The sequence below is a fragment of the Agelaius phoeniceus genome, chromosome 20, assembly GCF_051311805.1.
Source record: "Agelaius phoeniceus isolate bAgePho1 chromosome 20, bAgePho1.hap1, whole genome shotgun sequence".
Taxonomy (NCBI): Eukaryota; Metazoa; Chordata; class Aves; order Passeriformes; family Icteridae; genus Agelaius; species Agelaius phoeniceus.
The window spans coordinates 1,382,237-1,409,161 of record NC_135284.1 but is presented as its reverse complement, the minus strand read 5'-3'; the positions used below and the strand labels follow the sequence as shown (position 1 = coordinate 1,409,161).

Below are 26,925 nucleotides of genomic sequence, written 5' to 3'. Positions count from 1 at the left end.
CAGGCTGCTCCAGCCTGCCTGTCCCTGCCCTCTGCAAGGCTGCTCGTGCTGGCACAGCCAGGCTCCATCACACCCTGCTGCCCTTTGGGGACGCCTCAGCACCGTCCCCGCACCATCCCGGACTCACTGCCACTCCCAGAGGAGCCCAGAGCACACAGAGCCACATCCCCAGCACAAACTGGGCCCTGAGAGGAGCTCCCAGTCCCCAGCAGCTCCCCTGAGCCCCTGTCTGTGCCCATGGATGCTGGGAGCAGCCAGGAGAGCTCTGTTATTTATGGATGGGGATCCGCGGCTGCGCCCGCCAGCCGGGTCAAGACTTGCATATGTCATGGGGCTTGAAGTTCTGATATTGTAAGTTTAAAAGATTTTCCCAGAGTAGCAACATGAATTATCAACTGCCGTGCTTCATGGCTCTATATATTCTGGGCAGGCAGGACTTGGGAGGGAAGCTTTCCAAGGGAGATACAGGAGGAGATAAAAACGGGATAAAAATGCCTTAAACGGCCCAAAACGCTGCTTAACAAGGACACACCTGGCAGGAGGGACATGACCAGGATGTGTTTAACAGAATTCAGCTAATTGAAGAGGAATTAATTGAAGAGTTACACAAAATTCAGTAAAGCCTATTTTTATTTTTAGATAAAACCAGCAGTTTATGCTCTCTTCAGGCTGCACAAACATTGATTTGGGAGGCAGCTTCTTTAATGGGAGAAGCATTTGTTCAGAGTAATGAGTGTTTGTGACAAAGACTGTCTTGGGATCTGCCAGGATCTGCACTTGGAAATTCTCCTTAAATCTCTGGAAAGCTCCACAGCAGCTCTGAAGGGAACTGGAGAAGTCTGTGCTGAGCACCACCACTTATCACTACTGAGAAACAAGAGATCAGGGTCATTCTCTCACCATGAAGCCATCCTCCCATTCTTCAGAAGTCATGAAAGTACCCAGCACATCAGTACTATCTGAATTTTTTTTTAAAGATTTCTCTAAGTTTAAAAGAACCCTCTGGAAACACAGGAAAAATTCCCCAGATCTGAACTCATCCTATAAACCTCCATCATGAGGGGGAAGCTCCCTAAAAATACCAGTATATTTTTTTACTAAAATGTGGTTAATATTCTGGAAAACAAATCAAATTTAATACTGGAAAGTTGCTAAAGCCTCACACACCCACACGGGCCCACTCCCCAAGCTTTAAATAACAAAGCTCATCAGTTCAGAGTTCACTTGTGACCTTCACGAGTGACTGACCCAACTCAAGGGTTAAGCTGAGCTGCTGGAGATTATTAAAATGTTCTTTTCTTTCCTCATCTCCCCTCAAAGGCAGGAATGAGGTAAAACACACTGACACTATCTGCTCTGGGATCTCAGAGCTGGATGGACTCCACGGCCAGCAGCTCGCTGGAAAAATTAAAAGGAAAAAGGGGGAGAAAGGTGACTCAGCACTTTGTGTGCTGCATTCACAGTGCCCAAGTGATTTATTCTGCTACTTCTCCTGCCTGGCAGAGAGATGATTACAGAGGGAGATGTAAACATTTCTCTATTTAAATATTTTCCATGCATCCCATGCTCCATGGATTTTAGCATATGTAGGTATTTCAGTTAACCACACTGTTCCCACACCATGGAAAACAGAAATACCACAACAGCCACAACCATTCCAAAAGAGCCCATTACGCTTCAGAAAAATGATATAAAAGCACCTTCCATAATTTTACATCTTCCTACCCAGGTCATCCCTTATATCTTTAGAATTTAAAGGACACATTCCAAGATTTTCTTCTATCTACTCAGGAAAATGTATAATTAATAGTATTTTTTATTACAACCTACAGGATGAGCATCAGCAGTGATTCCTTTTCTAGTACTTTTTTGAGCACTCTGAGGAAAATTGTTTGGGAAAACAGCTGCCCAAATGACTGAGGGCACAAAACAACCAGAAATCCTGACTGATTTAATTGCTTACATTTTCACATCTGCTGCTGCAAGTTTATCTTTACATTCTCCTTCCTTTGGCTAAGCCCTTTGTGTTAAATTAAAATGTATTACGGGGCTTGAAGCAACCTGGTGTAGTGGAAGGTGTCTGTGTGAGGATGTGCCACTCCATCGCTGCATTGCCTTCATTTTCTTGTGCCCTTCAGCACAGAAAGTTTAAAATTCCCAGCATCCAGGACTCCAATATCCATGCCCAGGGCAGGGGGCTGGAATGGGATGAGCTCCAGGGTGCCTCCCAACCCAAACCCTTCTGTGATTCCCTGGGAACGCCACAACCCACAGAGGAGCTCCACCAGGTGGAACGTGTCCCCTTCCCGACCTCCCCAGCCAGCCCTGCGTCCCCAGGGACGTACCTGGCCCGTCCTGGAGTCTGTCACCTCCTTGTAGAGGCTGATGTCCAGGTAGTAGCCCGACTCGTTGGTGAGGAAGAGGCGGATGGGGATGGCCTTCCCCGTGGGCGTCAGGCGGATGTTGATCTTCAGCTCGGCCTGCAGGACCCGCAGCTTCCACAGGCGGCTGCCGTAGCGCATCACCATGGAGCGCACCGACTCCTCGATCTGCACAGGGGAAAAGCCTTCCTCAGCAGGGCTGGGAGCAGGCCCTGCCTGGGCCAGGGGCTCTAAGGTCCCTTCCAACCCAAACCATTCTGGGATTCTTCCAGAGGCAGCTCCCGTAGCGCATCACCATGGAGCGCATCACCATGGAGCGCACCACCATGGAGCGCACCGACTCCTTGATCTGCACAGGGGGAAAGCCTTCCTCAGCAGGGCTGGGAGGGGACCCTGCCTGGGCCAGGGGCTCTAAGGTCCCTTCCAACCCAAACCATTCTGGGATTCTTCCAAAAGCAGCTCCCGTAGCGCATCACCATGGAGCGCATCACCATGGAGCGCACCGACTCCTTGATCTGCACAGGGGACAGGGGGAAAAGCCTTCCTCAGCAGGGCTGGGAGCAGGCCTTGCCTGGGCCAGGGGCTCTAAGATCCCTTCCAACCCAAGGCTCTAAGGTTCCTTCCAACCCAAACCATTCTGGGATTCTTCCAAAAGCAGCTCCCATAGTGCATCACCATGGAGCACACCACCATGGAGCGCACCGACTCCTCGATCTGCACAGGGGGAAAGCCTTCCTCAGCAGGGCTGGGAGGGGACCCTGCCTGGGCCAGGGGCTCTAAGATCCCTTCCAACCCAAAGCTCTAAGGTTCCTTCCAACCCAAACCATTCTGGGATTCTTCCAGAGGCAGCTCCCCTAGTGCATCACCATGGAGCACACCACCATGGAGTGCACCACCATGGAGCGCACCACCATGGAGCGCACCGACTCCTCGATCTGCACAGAGGGAAAAGCTTCCTCAGCAGGCACCAGGTTACCCAGGCTCTGTCAGGTGGCCCTGCCTGGGCCAGGGGTGCAGTGAGATGGGCCCTAAGATCCCCTCCAACCCAAACCATTCTGGGATTCTTCCTGGATCCATCACTGCTCTGCATCCCTCCCATCCCATGGCTCCACATCAGCACAGTGTGCCCAGTGCAGTTACAGGACCTTGGTGACCTGTCCCTCCTCATCCTAAGCCTTGAGGCAGGCAGGAACTCCACCTGGGGACTGATGTAGTGGGACAGTGCTGGATCCACATCCCTGTTTCCTCATGGCACACGGAACCACAGAATCATTAAATTGGGAAAGACCTTGGTGATCATCAAGCCCAACCAGCACAGGGAACCCCTGCCTCCCCTGCACAGGCACCACTCACACCTGAGAACTACAGAATCCAGGGAAGCCAAATCCTTGGCAAGCAGTTTTGTAGCCCTTGTATGCACAATAATCACATTTCACTGCCTGCACGGAGCTTTAAATCAACAAAGCAATTACCACTTGGAGCTGGGCCTTCTGCTCTTCTATTAAACTTTATAAAATACCACTGTGGGCAAAGCACATATTAAAAGAAGGCAATTTATAGGCTGGGTTAAATATTTTTCCCAAAAAAAGTCTCTTTTGCACAGCAGCTCAAGCAAAAGTCATGGTTTGTATCTGAGGGCAGCCCAGCTTCCAGGGATGAATATTCCAGCTTCTTCTGAACTTCCTGGGAACCAACAGCTCTGGATGCACCAGGAAAGGTTCATCCAAAAGGGATTTAAGCCACCAATTTTTAATCATGATTTAAAAGTCAGCAAGCAAGAGAGAGTTATTTTGATACCCAATTCATCTTTATAACTTTCGGCTGTTCTCCTCAGGAAAGGTCAGCTCTCATCTTTGGGTACCCATGAACTGAATGCTGATTTCCAGCTAAATTCAGCCTGGGCTTGGGACTTGCTTTGTGGTGATTCTGCTAGCCACAAACATCCTTTATGCCTGAACACTTTCATTTGTGCATCTACAAAGCTTAATGTTCATTTATTCATAACATTCATCTCTGTGGTTTTGTACCAGAGACTGAAAATGAGGCACGTTTGTGAATTTACTGATTCTTTTTAAGCTTCTAATTTATCTCATGTTATATTTGGATGGAATCTCAACTTTTGCAACAAACAGAAGATCTGCTTCCTTATTAAAACTGTTTACCTCAAACACACAATGAAAAAATAGGTTTCGTTTCAAACACAAAACATATTTCTAATAATTGTCCCTCAGTTTACACAGAGGAGCTGAGCTGCTCAACAAAACGGTTTTAAAGTGCCAGAGGGCAGGGTTGGGTGGGATATTGGGAAGGAATTCCTGACTATGAGGGTGAGGAGGACCTGGCAAAGGCTGGAAGTGTCCAAGGCCAGGCTGGATGGGGCTTGGAGCACCCTGGGACAGAGGAAGGTGTCAGGGTTGGAACAGGATGAGCTTTAAGGTCCCTTCCACCCCAAACCACTCCATGCTCCTGTGATTCTATGAACAGAAAACCTTTTATTTTTGAGAAATGAAGTCCTGGAAAGACAAGCAGCCCCGAGCTGGGCAGGAGCTCCCACCTTGGAGGGGTCCATGATGACGGTGGGCACGAAGTTGAGGAAGATGTGGTTGCAGTCCGTGCGCACGTTGGTGTTGTTGAAGGCCACCTCCAGCTCATCCATGGCCTCCAGCAGCAAACGTTCACCCTCGTTCTGCAGGTACTCAAAGGAGGCTTCCTGCCAGAAGCACCAACAAAACACTGAGCTCTGACTCACAAATCACTGCCCCACAGTGCAAGGTTGGGAGAACTGCAGGAGGGTGTGATGGAGGGGAAAATGGAGAGGAATTCTCCACAGTTTGGAGAACTGCAGGAGGGTGTGATGGAGGGGAAAATGGAGAGGAATTCTCCACAGTTTGGAGAACTGCAGGAGGGTGTGATGGAGAGGAAAAACCCCATGTACAGCCCTGGAGCAGACCCATCCCCAGCACAGAGCCAGTGCTCCCAGTGCCTGGATCCCACCCCTGGCTGCCTTGTGCCCTCCTTCAGCTCACAGTAATTCTGAAACCACACAGGGCAAGCCACTGTTGCCTCAAAATCTAAGGATTTATGACACTCATCTTGGGCCCTGAAAAATCTCCCTGGAGCACAGGAATAGCAGGAACTCCAAAGGGCTGGTTCTGAGAGCAGCACCAGCAAGGAGAGGGCACCACCCCCAGCCCTCCATACAGGGAATGGCCGCTTCTGGCTCCTGCAGCTCCCTAGGGTGACCCTGGCTTTACTCAGAGCCTTGCACAGGGACAAACCCACCTTGGTCACCAGGTCCGAGTGCCTTATGATGGCCCTGACGAAGAACCTGTAGTCTGTGACCTCTGTGCCCACCTCCACCTTGGCAGCCCCCAGGTAGAGGTGCATCTTGTGGTTGGCACAGGGGATGGCCGTCAGGTCAAAGTTCCTCATGCGGTTCAGCTCCAGCTGGAAGGCCAGGGCAGGCTCCAGGTGCCTGTAAATCCTGTCCTCCTCAAACTGCAGGGCCAGGGACACAGCACGGCGTGGGAAAGAGGGCATTGGAAAGGTGAAACACTCAGGGAAGAACTCCCACCACGCCCCTTGTGAAATTTCATATTTAATTCAAGCTCTGAAAGTTCAAACAAATCCAACCCAGACTCTTCTGTCTCACGCAGAACTGGGAGCTGTGAAATTGCTGAATAACACAAATTGCAGGGCAGCAAGTTTTCAAGCCCACCCCCCTCAGAAAACCCTCTTTTCCACAGAAACCAGAAGGTTTTGTCCTGATTCTGAGTAGTGAGTCACTGCATGAAGGAAGGATAAAGACAACACTTGGAGAAAAGTATTAAAAACATCCAACTCACCTTATCCCGGGCACGGAAGGTGAAGAACTTTGGGAATTCCCTCTGTTTGAAAATGAAAACAACAGTGTTAGTGCCCCCAGAGCAAGCACTGATGGCCCCAGGGTGCTCTCAGGCCACTCCTGGGGCAGCACCACAGCACAGGAGGTGACACAAGCTGTTCCCAGCTACTTTCCCAACATCACAAAGGTGGTGGAAAATCAAATCACCCTCAAGGCAGCAGAGGCAGCTTAAACCTGCCCTCACTAATGCAAAAGAGGCTGCTTGATTGGCTTTTGATTATTATAACAACAGATAACACAGAAGTGTCCAGACAGTAGAGGGAAACTTTTCCTAGATCTGTTATGATTGAAATTCCAGTGGAAATGTCTGGAGTGATATCAACACTCTGTTATGGATGCAGACGTACACAGAACAATGATGTTATTCTACAGCTCTCTCCATACCATTACTGCCAGAAATACTCTCTTCCCAAGGAAACCTGGGAGCTGCAATCAAATAACTTCATTCTCCTGTAAGGAGCAGCAAAAAAACTACAAAAATCCCCCATCTACCACTGAGTTTCTCTGGTTTTCTGTTGCACAGATAAAACCCCGGCAGGACCTTGAGAGTTTTTTGAAATGTGGTAGAAATCTTAGATGAAGAGAGGAGGCCTGGACAGCATCCTGTCCCTCCAGTTCCCCCCAGGCAGATGCAGCCCCTCCTCTGGAACTGGGGTTTTACTGGGCAAGGCTTTGGGCAGTGCTTGCACCACGTGGGAACTCTGCTGCCTGTGCTGAAGGTGACCTGAGGGGACACACACAACTCACCAGAACTGGCTCACTAAGCAAAAAAAACCAGGGAATCTGACCTGGAGACACGGAATTTCTGGCTCACATTCCATTACCCGTGAAAGATGAAACAAGCCCAGCTGGAGGGAGCGTGACAGCCAGTGACACTGCACGAGCCAGCACAGATTCTAAAGCTAAAAGGACTATTCCAGTCAGTCACCTTCCTTCCCTCCTAGGTGAAACAGCCCCCAAACCTCACCTGAAGACTCTCAGTTGAGCAAAACAACTTGTGTTTGCCTGGAAACCCTTCCAAAATAAGCGGTGGTACAAGAAATGCTGCCTAAAACTTCAGGCTCACTCAATATATCAATTGTCTGTGTGCCTCATCCTAGAAAAAGCCTCTTCCATGTTTCCTGACTTCTCCCAGTCCCTCCTACCTGTCCCCCTCTGCAGGCTGCCAGCTTCTCCCACCATCCCCAGGCTCATCCCACCACTAATGGAATTGCTTCCAGGGCACCTCACTGGTGTGGTGGGCAAATATCATAATTAGATGTGCACACACACAAAAATCCTCAGTGCCCTGGTACCAAAATCCAAAAGAGTGCTCCATTTCCTAGGCAGAAGAATTATACCCCTGCTGTGTTCTAATCAACCAACCATCATCAAGACAATCAAAATAATTTGCCTAAATTAGCCAATCAAGACACCCTGCAAACTGCAGAATGCGAGAAGCTGCACCAGAAATCATCAGAGTTGATTATTATACTAATAATCACGTTAAAAACCTAATGAGATGAGGAAATTGGAAGCTTGCTGGAGCAACTCTCTATTACCTCAACATGCTGGGAACTAATTATATAGACTGTAATTAAAACAAAAACAAACCCGAGCCCAGGCCTGGCTAAGTTAATAGTTGGTCCAGTAATGAAGGGGCAGGGACAGCAGACAGTGACAAACACTGACAGAGCAGCTCCCAAGTGCTCCACAAACTCTGCAGCCAGGTGACCCCACTCTGAGGGTCCAGGCACAGCTTGGGGATGGTTCCTCCTGTTCTGTGCCTCCTTTCTGACCTCTGGCACGTCCCACAGCACTTACTCAGCAACTCTCATCTTTCAACACCCATTCTGTCCTCCAAAACTTCCTTCTTCACACCTAAAGCCCAGATTTTCTTGCTAAATGTCCCAAAAGACTCTCCACAAAATCCAGTTTCCTAAGCTGTTGACTGACACCTCTGCACCTGTACAGTGAGCAACAATTCCCACGTGGTGCCAGGGTCAAACACTATTTCTGCTGATTTGTAAACCAGTTTTCCCTTCCTAAGCCTTCCCAGACCAGCTGAGTTGAGCACAAGGTGAATTCCTTGCACTTCAAATGCTCCTGACAACTTCCAGAATTGAAAAGTAGATACCCAGGAGATAAAAATCTGGTTTATGCCTTACACTGCCACCTAAACCAGACCCCACTGATGCCCAGGCCCTGGGGAAAGAAGCAATTCCCAGCAGTAAGAGCATCAAACAGGTCCCACACCACAAAACCACTCTGCAAAATTTAACCAGTCCCTCCAGTGACTGAAGTTATTCTAACACCAGTAAGAAGCCAAAAGAAATCACCACACTACAGAGGAAATACAAAGGTTTCACTGATAATTGCACTTTAGAACAGAAAGGGAACACAAGAACCACTGAAACACAAGGAAATCTCTGTCAGTGTGGCTGCCTGAGCTCAGCCAGGTACCCAGGGACACTCAGAGCCCCAGGGTCCCTCTCAATGCCACGGGCACAGCCTGGGTTTGCAGCCAGATTTTCAAATAAACACTTGAACACTTCACTTTGCCAGGCTGTGGGCATCAAATGCCTGCCTGAGGTCCAAATGAGAAGGCCAGAGCCCCCTGGGTGTCCCCTGGCCTCGCAGCAGGAACGCCACCCTGCTCCAGGCCCTTTTTACTTACATGGAATCTCTGATCCACCTCATAGTTGACCTGTTTCCTGAAGTCCTTACAAACGAAACATACACACATAGGAAGAAAAAAAAAAAAGCAGAAGACAGCTAGCAATTAGGATTAAAATCAAAAATCAATTAATTCAAGAATACAAGAGGCGTCAAGATTGCTTACAATTGTAAATTAATTCTCTTAAAGCGAATTCATGAAAACCATCTCAAGTTTTAGAGGACAAAAACAGTGAGGAGAGAACTAAATACAGTAAAATACAGCATTTAATCTGGGGGGGAAAGCATGTCAGATGCCAATGGTACAATGAGCTAGAAACCAGGGAGGTGTGAGCATCAGGAGAGACGTGGAAATACCTTTTGTGCTACAAGGAACGTCAGCCTGCGAATGCCATGCTCAATCAGGACTGATTTCTGCAAAAACAAGGGTGCAAACAGTGACTGGAGTGCACAAAAAGAACAGATCAAAACGGGCTGGAGCCCTCTGTGAAGTGAAAAAGCTCTGCAGGTCCCTCTGAGTCCCTGCTCCCCTTCAGCCTCCCCGGAGCGAGGATTTCCCACCTGCTGCTCCTTCAGCAGCACAAACGCCCAAATCCCTCCCCCCTGGGCAGGGAAGGGACTGAATCACAGAGCAGTGAGCTCAGGCTGAGCCTGGCCAGGCAGGAATGCAGCAGAGTCACTCCCAAATCGTGCAGGAAACATCCTTGCTCATCTGCCAGGATTGCCTTCTGAAGGGAGCACGGTGCAGATGGGGTAAGGTCACGGAAAATGATGGAAAGTGAGTTTTAAAGGAGCTAACCCATGGAAGATGTGGCTGATGGCTGCCTTTGGCACAGTGTGCTCAGTCCAAAGCACACACCCAGGCTCTCGGCCTGGAGAAGGCTTTGGGGGGGCTCTTTGTGACCTCCCAGTCCTTTAAGGGCATTAAAATAGAAGGGAGAGGGACTTTCAGCATGGGCAGAGAGGAACACAACAAGAAGTAGAGGGACAAGGGTTAGATGGGATGTCAGGCAGGGCCTTGAGATCCCTTCCAACCCAAACCATCCCGAGCCTCCAGGATTCCACATGGCAAAGGTGACACAAGCCAGATGTCAGTGATTTTTTTAAGCAGATCACAGGATGTCCATGCTGGCTGCCTCTCCCTCACAGTCCCCTCTCAGAGGAGTGCTGCCATCAGGACTTGCCACAGCACTGATCCTCTGAAGCGCTAAGATCTCGTCATTCTCTTCTTTTTCAAACTTTCCTCCTTCCTCCTCCCTCTTCCAATTTAAAAGCAAGGAACACAAGAAGGAACAACAGCTCAGCTCAAGCAGGAGCAAACCAGCCCCTCTCTGCACAGACTGTGATGTTTTACTAAGGTTAAGCCCTTTGGAAATGAGCAGCAGTGACTATATTCATGGCAAGAGGAAGAAAATAACTTTAATAATGCCATGATTTAAAAAGCAAAAATTGTTATTGCTTTTAAAATTCCACAAGTGGCAGACAATAACAGCAGAGCAACAGGATTCTGATTACATGGTAATAATGTGGGTCTCCCAGCAAGGCCACAGCTATTAGAGAGCGATTAGCCATCAGCACCTGGAGAAACTCCATTTCCACTGACTGCCTCAATCTCCTCCACAAGTCATTTACAAGTATATGATCCTAATTTCTATTAAAAAAACCACACACAACATGCTGGGACTGGAAGATTATTTGGACAATTTGGATCAACCTATTTGATAGTTTAATGTGGTTTTGGATTTTTTTTTTTTTTTGTAATATATTTTATTTCTTTCTTTTTATCCCCTCCCATAAAACGCCTGGAGCATGATCAAGCAGATGAAAAGCAGAACTAGCTTTAATTCTTGGATTTGATTGTTTTCCTTGTTTAAAGAGACAGGAGGCTGCTGAAGCCATGTGGATGCCAGCCCCATTTTGGAACCCCTGATTTCTGCAGGGTGTGTTCCCACACCCCACACTCAGAAGCTGGAGGTGCAATGAGCTTTCAGAGCTCCCAAACCAGTGCAGCTCCACGATCCCAGCTCCTGGTGGGATTTTCAGCCCCACAAACCACTGGAGTTCTTCATACCACAGAAAAGCAGATGCAGGCAGAGCCCAGAGTGGACACAAGGAGGCTGTTCCCAGCCCAGGCTGTCCCACAGCTGACCCTGCACTGACATTTGGGACTCCTGAAGTGCATCCCACACTAAGAAAGGTGCAACAGAACATGCCAAATAATTCCTCCTCGTGCCAGGAATGTTGTGTAAGGTGGATGCTCCAGCACCCTAACAAGGGCAATAAACTTAAATTTCATTAAGACTGTGGTGATACACAAACACAGGACATTTTAATGTCATTTTACATGGTTCTGTTGCTCACACAACAACTTTATCAGCAGGGAGAGGGACAGAACACGTTTTTCAGAGCGTGTGGAGACAGTTACTGAAGATTCACTGTTTAAAAACATTCACTGATGTGTTTAAAACCTTCCAAGTCTTTCATCCCATCAAAAATTAAAGGGAAGAAGTCCTGACCTGACAGATTAGAAGGAGAAACAACAACCTGGTGCCTTCAGGAAGGTGCAGCTACACCCAAAGCAATGGGAAGGCTCCAGAGGGGATAAATGGAGGCCGTAACTGCAGCAAGTTTGCTTTGAAACCAAACCAAACCACCCCAAACCTAGGGAGCACAGAGTCAGAGTTTCCCCAGGCTGCCCTGCAGATCCCAGAGGGGCAGAGGGGCTCACCTTGCTCTGGGTGAACTCCCTGAACATGGCAGCCAGGCCGTCGTCGTCCACATCGCCGTCGGTTTTGATGGCCACGTTGAGGATGTGGATGGGCTCCTCCCGGGCACTCTGCAAGGACAGGGGAGGGTCCCCATGGAGCAGGAATTAGCAGTGAGCACCTCCTAGATCCCCATGGTCCCCATGGAGCAGGAATTAACAGTGAGCTCCTCAGAACAGGCTCCCGAAACCCAGCTTTAGAGATGCTCTGGGGGAAAGGGCCTCAGCAGAGCGCCAGGGAAAACTCTGAGGGAAATCCTTGACCAGACAGCCTCAGAAATCTGCAATTTCATACAAGTCAACGTCCACAAACATCAAACAGGAGCCCCCTTGGGAGAATTCAAGGATGAGACGGGGCACAGGGTCAGGGCCTCTCTTTACCAGATGCAGCACAAGGACACTAGAGGACTTTGGCATCATCAAGGAAAGTAATTAAATTAATCAAAGTGTAGGGGCAAAACAGTGTGAGTTTCCATACCTACAACAACATGAAATGATGTGGAAACATCAATTCCATTTGAGCTCCAAGAAATTACAAATGCAGCCTCCAGGAGCCTGTGATTAACTGGGAAAAAGTGAGACTGGACAGGAAATTACCTTGGTGAGGTGAGGGGGATGCCGAGAGAGGGATCTGAGGACATTAAGGTTGACAGTAATATTCTGGAAAAGGCTACAGTGCTTCCACACATCAGGATCAATGGATCAGAGGAAAACAAAGCCCTGTTCTGGACACAGGCTGTATTCCAGCAGAGCTTCCCACTCTTGTGGAGCAGCTACCCGTGTCTAAGGGAAACTGGACTTCCATCCCTATGGATTAGGGACCACCTGCCTCCTCTGCACCTGTTCTCCACATCTCTGAACAAACTGAGCAGCTCCACTCGGCTTTTCCTCCCAAAAACAGTTCCAAGAGGCAGAACAGAAGGAAGAGTCAAGATTTAAGGGGACTGGGAAGGGTGTAAGACAGGAAACACAGCAAGTCAGATGGAGGACAAAGACAGCTGAAGATGCAGTTCAACATCCTGGTGCAGAGAGAGGGTCTGGAGACTTAATGGTGGGTTTAAACTCTGTTATGGTGCTGTGGATCCAGGAATTGTGCTGATGCTAAAAGCCATAAACTAAATTTACATGGAGAGCAAGAGCTGAGCTGTAGCTTTAGAGCAGAGCTGGAAGCGGCCGCCCACGCCGAGTCCCCTGCTGTGGAACAAGCAGGCAAATCACAGCCATAAATACACAAAGCTCCCAACTCCTGCTCCCAGCACTCAGCCAGGGAGGAGCATCCAGCCCCAGAGTACCTTCCAGAAAGGAAAACAACCCCTACCTTGTCCTCATCATACAGGGAAGCGTGGCCGGCCTCGGGGAACGTGGGGCTCTGAGGGGGAGAGTCGCAGAAGCATCCCATGACTTCATCAAAGATCCTGGAACACAGAGGAAGGAGCAGTGACCACCACACCACTGCAGCACCCAGCACTGACCCCTCCAGTCCTGGCAGGACAGGGCTCCTTCCCCTGCTGGGCTCAAAGATCAGGAGGCAATTCCTCAAACCAGGGTCTGCATTGTCCAGCATTGGTCTGAGACATCCTGGGTGCAGGCTGAGGGCTCTGCTGGGGGTTTGCCTGTCCCAAAAGGTTGGAAGCACAAAGAACTGCCCCCACACACATCCACAGAGCATCAGGAGCCACCAGCACATTCCCAACCAGCAGAACCCAGGATGCTGATTCCTCTGTGTGCACAGTGCTCGTCCTGCAGCCTGGGCCACACACAGGGATCCAAGCAGGGAAACACGCCCAGGACTGTGGGAATCTACAAAATCAGAGGGTTTTGGGAGAGCTGCAAAAGGCAGGCCTTAGATACAGTCAAACTGTGATTAGAGCTAAGCAGCAGCCATGAGATTGGTCAGCAAAAAAATTATTTAAACTGTAGAAAGGCAAAGACAAATAGAACAATGGTCTGTGTATTAACGCTTGTCTAGAATAACTCCCTAAGCTACAGAAAAGTTTATCTAGCAAGATATTAGGAAGGTTAAAGCTTAATAATGGAGCTCTGTGCATTGTGTTTTAAGGCTTACAAGTAGGTATTGTATTTGAAATAAGCAAGCATTTTTTTAACCAAAGGCCCGTGTGTTTATGGTGATTGGATAGAACTACTGTCAATGTGCTTTTGCTTTGTGTGATTGGTCAAGAAACTTATAAACTAAGTTGTAACATTAAGTTCTTTGTCTGCTGCCTGGGATGTGAGCTGCTGGCATCTTCCCATTGTCATGACCGTGCAATGAGACTGATGCTGGAAATCAAACAGCTCGAGGCACGTTCCCAGCAGCACCGTCCCGTTTGTGATCTGTAAATAACCCCCTGCCGGCATCAAGGACCAGCCTAAACCTGACTCTAGACCTGGCAAAGCCTTTCCCCAGCTCTGCCAGGGCCCAGGTGGGGCGGTGGCCACAGAAGCAAGGCCCAGAGTGGGCACCCACCTGACGAAGTCCTCGAAGGTGCGGAAGGAGACCATGCCACCCATGCGCTGGCACGGCGGCGTGAAGGAGTTGTCCAGCAGCACATCACTGACACTGGCCACGTGAGCCATCCCATAGTGATTGAGGTTGGAGGAGAAGGACATCCTGAAGAGCAAGGCAGCAAGAGCACAGTCAGCAGGGGCAGGGCAGGGGCACAGCACTGGCAGCAGGTTTGGGCAGCGCCCCGAGCACCTGGAGCGTGGCTGGGTGTGACCGTGTTCACAGGGGTGTTAGGATGAGGGAGGAGATGAGAATGTTGACTCCGTGTTTCAGAAGGCTTGATTTACTATTTTATCATATATATTACATTAAAACCATGCTAAAAGAATAGAAGAAAGGGTTTCATCAGAAGGCTGGCTAAGAACAGAATAAGAAGGAATGATAACAAAGGTTTGTAGCTCGGGCTCTCTGTCCGAGCCAGCTGGGCTGTGGTTGGCCATTAATTAGAAACAACTAACATGGGCCAATCAAACATCTACTTGTTGCATTCCACAGCAGCAGATAATCAATGTTTACATTTTGTTCTTGAGGCTTCTCAGCTTCTCAGGAGGAGAAATCTTAAGGAAAGGATTTTCCATAAAAGATGTCTGTGACAGCTGGGCAATCCCTGCTGGGTTGTTCAGCCTGCCCAGAGCCCTGCCATGCCTCTGGTGCCACCCTACCTGGATGTTGTGTCAGTGACAGGAACACCCAGAGTTGGCAAATAATGCTATAACCCCTTAAAACAGGTATTTCCCGAGATGACAGGAGAATTCTGACTGAATTTTTCTCCTATTTCTCCTCCTGTCTTTATGTGTTGCTTTACAGGTGGAACATGATTCAAGCAGCAGCAATTCTGAGATTTGACACGTGAAGGATTCAGTACATTTTTACAAAGGCTGTATTAACTTATTGATTCCATGATTTTTCTGATCCTACCACAGTTTCCACTCCTCAAATGCAGCATGGTACAGTGGCTTGTCCAAAATTCTCTGCTGAGTCTTACCCTCTCATTCCCACCCTCCCTGTTCAACAGCTGGATGTGGCACTCAGTGCTCTGGGCTGGGGGTGGCAAGGTGGGGATCAGGCACTGGTTGGACTCCATGATCATGAAGGTCTTTCCCAACCTCACTGATTCTGTGATTTTAATTGGTTTTTTTAAAGATTCACAGTGCCACAGAGTCGAGACTGGCAGAGGAAGCTTCTCCCACAGGAGAAGGCACAAAATGAGATTGGACTTTCATCTGGTGACCACAGCTGGGGTCTGCCTTCTCTGCAATAATTATCACCAATTTCTGAGCTGTACTGCAGGCTCAGTTCAGACTCCCTTCCAGAGCTGCCTGCAAGGTGGTGACACTTCTGAAGAGACCCAAGCAGGGAGCTGGCCCTGGCACCTCACTTGCTCTCCCTGGGCTTGGGGACACGTCAATTTTGCTGCCAAAATTGGAGGAGATGGGGGAAGAAAGTCAGGGAACGGATTCCCCAGCAGCCCTGGAGCCTCAGAGCTGTGAAGTGCAGGGGCTGCTCACTGTGTGGGAAAGCAGGACCTGACCTGGCTGAGCTTTGCTGGGATCTCCTCCTTCCCACACACCAAACCCACTGTGATCCAGCCCCGAGTACAGTGCCAACAAGTCTGAAGCATCACAGGGTGATTAATGGCTCTCCATGCCTAAAGTCACTCTCTGTTTCTGCAATTTATCTCTGATTAAGAGCCGTGAGACTTCCGAGCCCATTTTTACTATTTTTCCCTAAATAGGCTTGTAAGCAGCAATAAATAATAGGGATTCAGGTCTTGAAAGAGGGGAATTTTTCAGGACATGCCTTGGTGTGCACTCTTACAACTCATACAAAAACTATCACAGAACAGGAACTGAACAAAAAGACAGCGGACATTTTTCATGTATTATTTAAAACAAGAAATACTTTTCAACTGAGACACGGGAGGAAAAATTAGTGTCCAAACCACAACAAAACATGCTGTCAGCTGTTTGAGATGTAGATTCATCTGTGGTGTGAGGGAGGTGAAACAGCCCTGACAAATTCCAAGCCATGCACAAGGAACCAGGGTGGGCTGGGAGGAGCTGCCTGGGGTCACTGGCCACAGGGCCAAGCCTCTGGGACCCAAACCTGGGAATTCAGTGCCAAAAAACACCCTAGGGCAGCACTCTGCTGTGTAACACACTGCAGAGGAGCTGAGTCACCCAGCAAATTTAATTCCAGAGATTGCTGCATGCAAAGTTTTGGGTGTTTTTTTTTTTTTTTAAAGAAAAGCTGAAAACATGTTTTAGACAAAGGGAGAGGAAAAGGGGAGGTAAAAGAAGAGTTATGGTGGAGAGTTTCCCAAGTAAAGAGAAGGGCACTACAACAAAACATGCTAAAACATTCAGGGTTAGGCTCCTTTCTAGTGTGGATTTGGAATTTGAGAAGATGATGGGTACTGTACCTGTTCAGTGTGGGGATGTTCCCTCTGAAATCAAACAAGCACAGTTAATCAGACCGGTTAGTGAAAGCCATCACGCAGAACCATCATCAAACAACCAGCAACACCTTCCCAAGGGACTGTCCCAAGTCAGGGAGAGCTGCCTGCCACCTCCCTGACCCACCAGGGCACAGCCAGGCCATGCAAACAACGCAATTTCCCAGGAAAACACCTGGCACGTGCCAGGGACCCACAGTCCTGCCCACCTTCCATGGTCCCCTCCAAGCCCAGAGCGAGGGCCTGCACTCCCTGACAGAGCAGCAAACAGCAGAGATGCAAAAATAAATAAATAAATAAAAATAAATCAGCATCTCGCACAGGAAAATTGCAACAGGTTCAGGAAAAGCAGCCAAATGCTCAGTGCCAAAGCTCCAGGCTGAGCAGCAGCCCACGCACAGGCAGGGACAAAGAAACACACAGCACCATGGAACACTGGGGATTCTCAGCACTCAGGGCTAAACAGAACAACCTGGAGGCTAAAAGAACAACCTGGAGGCTAAAATAAAAACCTGTAGGCTAGAAGAACAACCTGGAGGCTAAAAGAACAACCTGGAGGCTAAAAGAACAACCTGGAGGCTCAAAAGAAGAGCCTGAAGGCTAAAACAACAACCTGCAGGCTAATTTGGGGAGAACTTTCCCAATTCTTTTCTAACAGCAGCCCAGCTCTCCCCTGTTTGTTGCAGCCCAGGGATGCACACGGGGCAGAGGAGTCAGGGCACATTTTCACAGCCCAGCCCAGCCCACAGCAGGAACAGCCAGGAGAGTGCTCCGTGCAGGATGGAAAAATGGCTGGGATCTGACATGCAAAGTAACCCAGATTAAATTTAGAAAAAGGTCCTTGCACACAGGGGGCTTGTGCAAAGGGGTTAGCAAGAATTGAAAGATGGAAAGGAAAGCTTTGAGGAACATTCACCCCCTTCCCTTCAGGAGATGAAACCACAAACTCCTGTGACAGCCTGGCCCATGGGCAGGACCCCAAGGGCTGGGTGAGCAGTGTGTCCATCCCATGGTCACTGCTCAGCTCACCCTGCCCTGCCCCAGACTGGTTTGGTGACAGCAGAGTCACCTCCACTGCAAGGGGATGTGCTGGGTGCATCACTGAGAAAAAAGAAATCCCATTGTCTCCTTAAACCATATGGGGAAAAATACCTAAAACCATATCTGTTGTAAGTACCATAGAGTAGTATTTAAGTATTAAGTATTTATTAAATAGTATTTAAATTAGTATTTATATTAGTATTTATATTAGTATTTATATTAGTATTTATTAGTATTTATTAGTATATTAGCATATATTAGTATATTTATTAGTATTTGTCATTACAGTATTTGCATTAGTATTTAAATTTAAATTATTTAAATTAAGTAGTATTAAGTAGTATTTAAATATGAAGTATTTAATTTTGGGGGATGGTGGGGACGGACCCTGTGCTGCAGAGCCTGTGGTCAGGACAGAACTGGCCTCCAGCCCTCAGGGGGCTGGGGACTATTTTTTGAGCTTGGCAAGGAGCTGGAAAGCTGCATGTGATCCACTTGAGTTGGAAAAAATAGTCTGGAGAGGACTGGCAGTTCCTACCCCCAGCAGGAACCCGCCCGTGGCCGTCCCTGGAAGGCTTTCAGCAAAGAGAGGGACAGGAAAGCAGCAGAACAAATGTTCAGCTCAGCCTCGAGAGGGGCACCCTGGCGCTCTGGGAGCTTCTCCTGCCCCTCCAGACGAGCTGCAGAGGCTCAGGCAGGAGAGGAGGGGAGGGAAACAACACGGGGAGGATGGGCTGGAACTGGAGAGGGCAGGTTCAAAGGGTGTCAGGGAGAAATCCCTCCCAAATCAGCTGCAGCTGCCCCTGGATGCTGGAAATGTCCAGGTTGGATGGGGCTGGAGCAGCCTTGAGACTGTGCTCACAGGGTCTGAGGATGGGGGAAGAGATGAGGATCTGACTCCGTGTTTCTGAAGGCTTGATTTATTATTTTATGATATATATTACATTAAAACTATACTGAAAGAATAGAAGAAAGGATTTCATCAGAATGCTGGCTAAGAATAGAATAGAAAGAATGATAACAAAGGCTCTGTCTGAGCCAGCTGGGCTGTGATTGGCCATTAATTAGAAACAACCACATGAGCCCAATCCCAGATGCACCCGTTGCATTCCACAGCAGCAGATAACCATTGTTTGCATTGTGTTCCTGAAGCCTCTCAGCTTCTCAGGAGGAAAAATCCTAAAGAAAGGATTTTCCATGACAAGATGCCTGCGACGCACCCTGGCCCAGTGGAAAGTGGAATAAAAGATCTCCAAGGTCCTTTCCAGCCCAAGCCACCCCCTGGTTCTGTGCCAGGGCCACCTCAGAGCCCCCAGCAGCAGCAGGGCAGGGCCAGGCTCACAGCCTGTGCTCCAGACCCTCCTCTGATCCCTGCTCAGCTCCCAGGATGGCCTGGAAATGTTCCTGACCTGCTCTGCAGCCCCCTGGCCCCACTGCTCCTGAACCCCCTGAATTCAGCTCCCCGTGCCCCCTCCTCCCTTTTTCCCCTTTTTCTGTGAGGAACAGGAGCTGCCCCATGGCCATGCAGGGCTCAGCTGTGGGCAAAGCTCTGAAATGAGGCAGCAAAGCAGAACCAGCCCAGGCTGGCTCAATACCCCACTTGTAGTTATTAACAGCAGTACCACAGGAGAAAGAGCAATTCCACAGGCTCTGGCCAGTGCCATTCCTCCTATGTTTCCTCATTTCTGCAGAAGATCTAACCAGAAGGCAGTGAAACATGCCTCCAACCATACATTTTGATTGGCTTTTCCCTCTCCCTCTTTCTTCCCTCATTCTTCTGCTCCCTCTGTGACTCAGCCGAGCTGAATCTGCTACACAAGTCCAATTTGCATAAAATTATCCTCGTTCCATTCAGTTTGCTGCCCCTTGCACAGCCCCTTCTTTGCTCTGCTGGAAGATTTTGCCCTTTTCTGAGGCAGGCAAGCCAAGGGAACAGCAGCACATTACTGCTGCCTGCTGCCTAATTAACATCAAACCCCAGCACGGAGCTGCAGGGATTTCCAGGTGTCCTGGAACCATCCTTCCCTCCTCCCTTCCCTAAAAACCACCCCGACAACCAGGAGGGGACCTCAGGCTGCCTGACAGCCCCTGAGTGACCCCTCTGGGGCTCCAGGTAGGGTCAGAGCCCACAGCAGCACGGCTGGGCCACTCCTGGCATCCAGAGATTGATGCCAGAGGCTGTTCCAGCAAACAGTCCACAGAAAATGCTGTCACTCTGTCAGAAATTCACATTTTGTGAGTAGATCATTGTAAAATGACAGCAGGGAAAAAAAATCTCTGCACGCTGCTGTAAATGTGAGTGTGGGGTTCTTAAAAAAGCCCTTTTTGGGGACCAGGGATATCTAACCTGGCTTTTGGGATATTTCACCTGGCTTTTGGGATATTTCACCTGGCTTTTGGGATATCTCACCTGGCTTTTGGGATATCTCACCTGGCTTTTGGGATATCTAACCTGGCTTTTGGGATATCTAACCTGGCTTTTGGATATCTAACCTGGCTTTTGGGATATCTCACCTGGCTTTTGGGATATCTCACCTGGCTTTTGGGATATCTCACCTGGCTTTCAGCCTCCCAAATGGTTCCTACCTGTAAGCTAAGGAAGAGGCTGACAGAAAGGAACAACCAAAATTGCCCACAGGTGATAAAACATCAGGAGACAGCAAAGGACAGACCATGCACCACTCTCAGGCCTTGGAGTCACCAAGGTGGGCCATGAGCAAACATCCACAGGCACAGAGGGAGGAGATCCCAGGCCAGACCAAGCACAGGACAGCTGGGACATTTACACTGATGGAAGTACCCTGGGAGGGGGCTCTGAGCAGCCTGGGCTGGGGGAAGCTCCCTGTCCTCTGCAGGACTGGGGTGAGATGAGCTTTAAGGTCCTCCCACCCCTGGCCATTCTGTGCTGATGCTGAGGAAATGCAGAGCAGCTCCTGCCTGGGCTTCATGTCCAGCCTTGGGAGCAGCATGGAAACCAGGCTGCAGCCCCAGGGGGGAATCCAGCCCAGCCAAGGCTGCATTTCTGCCTCTGCACCCTCTGTTTGTGAGTGTGCACAGAGGCAGCCAGGCTGTGCTGCTGGCAGCTCCTCTGGAGCCCCCAGAGCCACACCAGGCTCACATCAACACCCTCTGCACTGCCACACCCTCCTCACCCCAGTGGTACTTTTTGGTTTTTTAAAATTTTTCTAAGCCTTCTGATGTTGACATTCTTGTAGTGAACTTTCTCACACCCTTTCTGTAAATAACTCGTTGTTTTGTATTTTTTTATAGAAGAAGAGAAAGTTGATGGACTGTTGGTTTCTGGAGAGGCAGCACTGTCACCCTCTGATCCACTGTCACCCTTAGAAAGCTATAAACGTTGGAGTCACTAAATAAAATTCTCTTTTTCTTCACCTTGAGAACAGCAGTGTGAGCTTGTGTTCTTTTGTGTCCTATAGCAACACCCCAGGACACCCCAAGGCAGCTGGGGATGCTCCAAGGGGCAGAGGGAAGGGCTCAGTGCCCAGAGGGGCTGGCAAGGCATGGCTGAGCCAGCAGGGACCAAAAACAGGCTGGTTTTTTATTTCAGCTCCCTCTGGGGCTCCACAAAGCACAAGGCAGAGCCCTGGGCTATCCCAAAATCCACACTCCCAAGTCAGAATATTCCAGCACCCCAAAACCAGAATATTCCAGCACCCCAAAATCAGAATATTCCAGCACCCCAAAAATCAGAATATTCCAGCACCTCAAAACCAGAATATTCTAGCCCTCCAAAATCAGAATATTCCAGCACCTCAAAACCAGAATATTCTAGCCCTCCAAAATCAGAATATTCCAGCACCTCAAAATCAGAATATTCCAACACCCCAAAACCAGAATATTCCGGCATCTCAAAACCAGAATATTCCAGCATCTCAAAATCAGAATATTCCAGCACCCCAAAACCAGAATATTCCAGCACCTCAAAATCAGAATATTCCAGCAACCCAAAATCAGAATATTCCAGCACCCCAAAATCAGAATATTCCAGCACCTCAAAATCAGAATATTCCAGCAGCCCAAAATCAGAATATTCCAGCCCCTCTAAGCCTCCTTGTCAGCTCCTGCCCCAGCCTGTGACACAGGGGACACACCCAGGCCTGAGACCAGCAGGGATGTGTTTGGTGGGAGCACATTTAGCTCTGCTGACCCTGCAGCACATCTGCTCCAGGGGAAGGGGCACCAAGGGGCAGCTGGGCAGCCTGGCCGGGAGCTGGGGATGCTCTGGGAGGAGCAGGGCAGGCCCCAGGAGCTGCCTGCAGCACACAATGGCCCAGTTTCATTTAAACCTGGCAGCTGCAGACATAAGAAAGGCTGCTGGGAAGCAGGAGAGGAGAGGGGATTAGAAAGGAACACTTTTGTTGAGAAAGCACTGTAATTCCCTCTCCTGGAATGCTCCTTTGAACAGAAGATTGGAGGGTAGGATGAGGCAAGGCCTGCTCCACGGGCACCTCAGCAAGGCCTTTCAGGCTCTGTCACCTGGGCTGGGTGCTCACAAAGGCACCTGAGCCCTGTGAGCAGCCAGATCTGCCCCTGTGCCCGGGCAGCAGGGCTGGAACAGCACCCACAGCACCCACAGCAGGGCTGGAACAGCACCCACAGCACCCAGAGCAGGGCTGGCACAGCACCCACAGCACCCACAGCAGGGCTGGAACAGCACCCACAGCACCCACAGCACCCAGAGCAGGGCTGGAACAGCACCCACAGCACCCAGAGCAGGGCTGGAACAGCACCCACAGCACCCAGAGCAGGGCTGGAACAGCACCCACAGCACCAACAGCACCCAGAGCAGGGCTGGAACAGCACCCAGAGCACCCACAGCAGGGCTGGCACAGCACCCACAGCACCCAGAGCAGGGCTGGAACAGCACCCACAGCACCCAGAGCCCAGAGCAGGGCTGGAACAGCACATAGAACACCCACAGCCCAGAGCAGGGCTCACACAACACCCAGAGCCCAGAGCAGGGCTGGCACAGCACCCAGAGCACCCAGAGCAGGGCTGGCACAGCACCCACAGCCCAGAGCAGGGCTCCTTTTCTCCTCCCAGCCTGTGCCAGGAGCCTGGCAGCCTGCAGGGCAGCCCATGGCCAGGCAAAGCTGGCAACTTGCAGCCTGTGACACCCCAGACATGCCCTGCATCCACCCCTCCAGACTGGATTTCTGCAGGGACAGGGCTGCCAAGGCCCCTGTGCTGCCAGATGGTGGCCCTGCACTCCTCATCTGCCTGCACTGGGCACAGGGGTGCTGATGGGCCCACAAAGCCCTCTGGGCTCCCATTAAAAGCTCTTTTTCTCTCCCTATGACTTCCCCTTGCTGCTCCTGCATGAGGATGTTTGCTGTTCATTTGAACAAATAATTCCCCAAACAGTTTCTGCCCACAGAAGCCACCAGGAGCAGGTTGCACTTGTGTGACTTTGTCAGCAGATTTAAGAGCTTTTCTGTCCTCTCTGCTTCCCTGTGGGCAGCTGATGGCAATCCTGCCATGGCCAAAAGCACAGAGCCTGAGCTGTGATCAGGCAGCTCACAGGGACCGACTGGGATTGCTTCTGCCACAATTAAGTAAAAGCATAGCAGGGTTAAATACCAATAATGAAGAATTTAAATACGAATTTAAAAACCTAATTAGAAATTTAAACCATTATCAGTTTGCTGTTTTCTCCATGTGAATGTTTGCCTCAGTAAAACCTGGGGGCTTTCAAAGGTTCACAGACACCTGACACAAAGGGACCAGGGATTCAAAATATCTGAAAAATATCTGAAAAATATCTGAAAAATGTGTGAAAAATGTGTGAAAAATGTGTGGCATCATGTAACAGCAGCTCCCAGAGGGAATGCTCTCCTGAGGGCTCCCTGCACCTGCTCCTGGGTCCCCAGCCCTGCAGAGCCTCCAGGGACATTCTGGGATATTTTGGCTCTGGGCTTTGCCCTTGGAGTGCATTTTTAGCTTTTCAGCCGAAGAATTTGTGCTACAGAAGATACAGAAAAGCACATGAGGAGCACAGACCATGGTCAAGAACAACAAAAAGAAGATTTAAGCAGGACAATGTCGGGGTTTTGAGATTTCCTTGCCCTGGGTTTAACAGCAGGTGTGGCTTCAGAGCTCCTGTGCCACCATCAGCCCTTGGGCACCTGCAGCCACCCCCGAGGAGAGCAAGGAGCTGCCCAGGAGCCAAATTCACCCCTGGCACCTGGAGGCACCTCCAGGGAGCTGGACCTGCCCCTGAGCCTGCTCTCCCTGCACAAGGAACATGCATGGTGCCTTCTCCATGACCCCGAGGAGCAGAGCTGGGCTCACAGCACTGCCCCACCCAACTCAGAGCAAGGGCAGAGGAGATTTCAGGCCAAGGAGCTGCTCCTGGAGCAGGGAACATCTCTCCTCTCCCAGCTGCCCTTGTCTGACTCAGGCTGTGCCCAGAGCAGAGCACTGGCAGCCAAAACTCCCTGAGCAGCAAAGGCAACTGAGGCCAGCAGGGAAGAAATGGAGGGAGAAGGAAAGGGAGAAAAGAGCATTATAAAGGGGCACTAAAAATAGCCTGCAATTATGTACAAATATTCTAGAAATGCAGGGACCAGATGAGCCCAGGCACATGTCCCATTGGTAGCAGGGCTGGCTGGGGACAGCCATTCATTCCCAGCAGAGCAGAGCCTGAAAACCATCTCATAAAAACTCCTGATGGGTTCCCAAGGAAATGAGACCAGACCCCAGCAACAGCCAGAGCAGGGCAGAGATGCTGGGGAACAAAGGAGGCAGGAGGGGCCCGGCACGGACCGACAGTGGCACCCGGTGGCTGCGGGGACTCACTGCGACCTCAGAGCCAGCAGGGACCAGCACCGACAGCTCCAACCCTCCCGGGGAAAGAGGGATGGGCTGAGCCCACAGACAGCCAGAACAACCTGCTCCAGGGCCAGCTCCCCCCGGAATAACATGAGCTGCAAGGTCCTCCCAAGCCAAATCGCTCTGATCCTATGGTGCTGCAAGTTCTGATAATCAGGTTTGCTTTTTTGAAATGAACTGGAGATGCCACCCTCCTCTCCAGGAGGAGGCAGCAAGAAAAGTGCCCCTATCACCACTGCTGTGCAGCCCAAACCATCACGGTTTTGGTTGGTTTTGGATGCTCTTGGTTGTGGTCACAAGGAATGCAAAACTGAAAATCAAACTGTGCCAAGCCCAGCATTTTGTATAAAACTCTGATCTTGGTCTGCTCCATCAAAGAATCCTGTGCTAGAAAAGATGTCACCCTATCCAGCCAAGGCAGGAAGGAGCAGAGCCATACAAGCAGCCAGAAAGGGCTGGCAGGAGAGGGACAGAGACTGTTTGACTGCTCTGTATTAAAATTCTGATTAATTGATTATTCTGTCTGGAATTGCATCTTTTGGAAGGCTCTGGATTCAGCCAGAGCTGACATTCCAGAGATCATTTCCAACCCAAGCAGAAGCTAAAAACCAGAAAATTCATGAAAACTATCCTGCTCAAATGAACCCCCTTTCTCCAGCAGCCCTGGTGCCAGCTCCCTTTGCCAGGGCAGGGTGAGCCCCTCCCAAAGCTCCCTGCAGAGGCAATCTGACCTGTTGGGGTGGGAGGTGGGCAGCATGAACTGGAACTCCACCACGCAGGTGTTGTCCTTCAGCTGGCGGTGCTGCACGCTGTTCAGCTCGTAGGCAATGTAGGCTCTCCTCACATACACCTGGGCAGGGACACAGAGCCATCAGACACCTCTCAAGGGTCCAAAACAAACAGATCCCTGCAAATGAGCAGCTGGACAAACTCCAATTCAGCCAGAGTTTGTTCTTTGAGAAAGGCCAGAACCATCGGGGTTACGATCCTGTGCTCTGGCAGCAGCTTCACCTTCTGCCTCCCAAGCACCTCAGTCTTCACACAAACATAACTTGAATTTGAAATTTCACTCAATTATCAATATTAATGCTATTAACATTAATTCTAACCTCAGTCTTCACACAAACAAAACCTGAATTTGAAATTTCACTCAATTATCAATATTAATGCTATTAACATTAATTCTAACCTCAGTCTTCACACAAACTAACTTGAATTTGAAATTTCACCCAATTATCAGTGTTAATGCCGTTAACATTAATTCTAAGCATGCCCAATCCCACACAACCTACAGCTCTCTTAGATCTTGCAGAGTTGCTCAAAACAGCTGCAGACAGTGCTCAAAACAAACCAAATCCACAGGAAAATTGAAATATGAGTTTTTTCAATGGGAATAAACTCACCTCCAAAGCTGCCATTCTCACCACCTGGTTACTGTGGTAGAAGAAGTTGGGAAGCACATCAAAGATGGATGTCTCAGACAAAATGAGTTTCTAGGAGAGATCACATTAAGCAGAGGTTTCAAAGAGTGTCTTGCAACCAGGATCAGACAGAAAAGGAAAAACCCCAAATCAAGCCTGGCTAGTTCTGATTTCTAAGCTTTTCTTGTTGTTTATCAAGGATTATGACTTTTTTTATATTAAACCACAGAAAACCTGAAGTTGGAAGGGATCACTGAGTCCAACTCCCTGCTCCTCACAGGACTAAAACTAAAACCATGTGAGAGGAGCTCATCCTGGAGCTGCCCTGGAGCTCTGGCAGCCTCAGGGCTGTGCCCATTCCTTGGGGAGCCTGGGCAGTGCCAGCACCCTCTGTTCTGGGGAAGAACCTTTTCCTAATGCCCAGTCTGGACTCCCCCAGGCACAGCTCCATCCATCTCCTCGTGCCTGGTGCCCAGAGGAGGAACCAGCACCTCTGCTCTGCTCTGCCCTGGGAGGAAGGTGCAGAACTGGCACCAGGCCATCCCCACAGTGCCACAGGGACAGAAACGAAACCCAGGGCAAAGCTGGACACCAGACCAGCAGAGCTGGAAGGCAGAGGGATGTGAAGGTCAGCGAGAAGGGAGCCAAGGAGAGGGGCTGGGGGTACCTGCAGGTTCTCAATGCAGAACTGGTGGCCGTACATGTCGATGGCAGACAGGAAGATGGACTCCACCTGGTTGTGGCGCAGCTCGTAGGAGGGCAGGTGGGAGGCAATGAGGACCTGGGGAAACACAGGCAGGCTCAGAGGAAGGAGCCATGCAGGGCCAGCAGCAGCAGCAGCTGCTCCATCCCTGGGGAGGCAGCCAGAGCCTCCCGTGCCCTCTCCCCTCCCCAGCTCGTTTGTGTGTCTGCTCTGTTGGTGTCATGGGCAATTCCCCAGGGAACA

The 26,925-nt window shown here is 49.9% G+C and overlaps 1 protein-coding gene across 4 annotated transcripts in view; it reads right to left on the bottom strand.

Annotated features, from left to right (window-relative positions):
• Positions 1–26,925, bottom strand: part of ACACA (acetyl-CoA carboxylase alpha) — a 107,690-nt gene that overhangs the window by 44,600 nt on the left and 36,165 nt on the right. For 3 of the 4 annotated variants that reach the window (XM_054646889.2, XM_077188816.1, XM_054646890.2), the window contains 13 exons: positions 26,647–26,760; positions 25,962–26,051; positions 25,290–25,408; positions 16,633–16,656; positions 14,172–14,315; positions 13,023–13,119; positions 11,669–11,776; positions 9,298–9,354; positions 8,942–8,986; positions 6,227–6,268; positions 5,664–5,879; positions 4,936–5,091; positions 2,346–2,549 (listed from right to left, as the gene is read on the bottom strand). In XM_054646889.2, coding sequence (XP_054502864.1) covers positions 2,346–2,549; positions 4,936–5,091; positions 5,664–5,879; positions 6,227–6,268; positions 8,942–8,986; positions 9,298–9,354; positions 11,669–11,776; positions 13,023–13,119; positions 14,172–14,315; positions 16,633–16,656; positions 25,290–25,408; positions 25,962–26,051; positions 26,647–26,760 — 1,416 coding nt within the window. The remainder of the gene's footprint in view (positions 1–2,345; positions 2,550–4,935; positions 5,092–5,663; positions 5,880–6,226; positions 6,269–8,941; positions 8,987–9,297; positions 9,355–11,668; positions 11,777–13,022; positions 13,120–14,171; positions 14,316–16,632; positions 16,657–25,289; positions 25,409–25,961; positions 26,052–26,646; positions 26,761–26,925) is intronic. The other variant, XM_077188815.1, reaches the window with a different exon arrangement.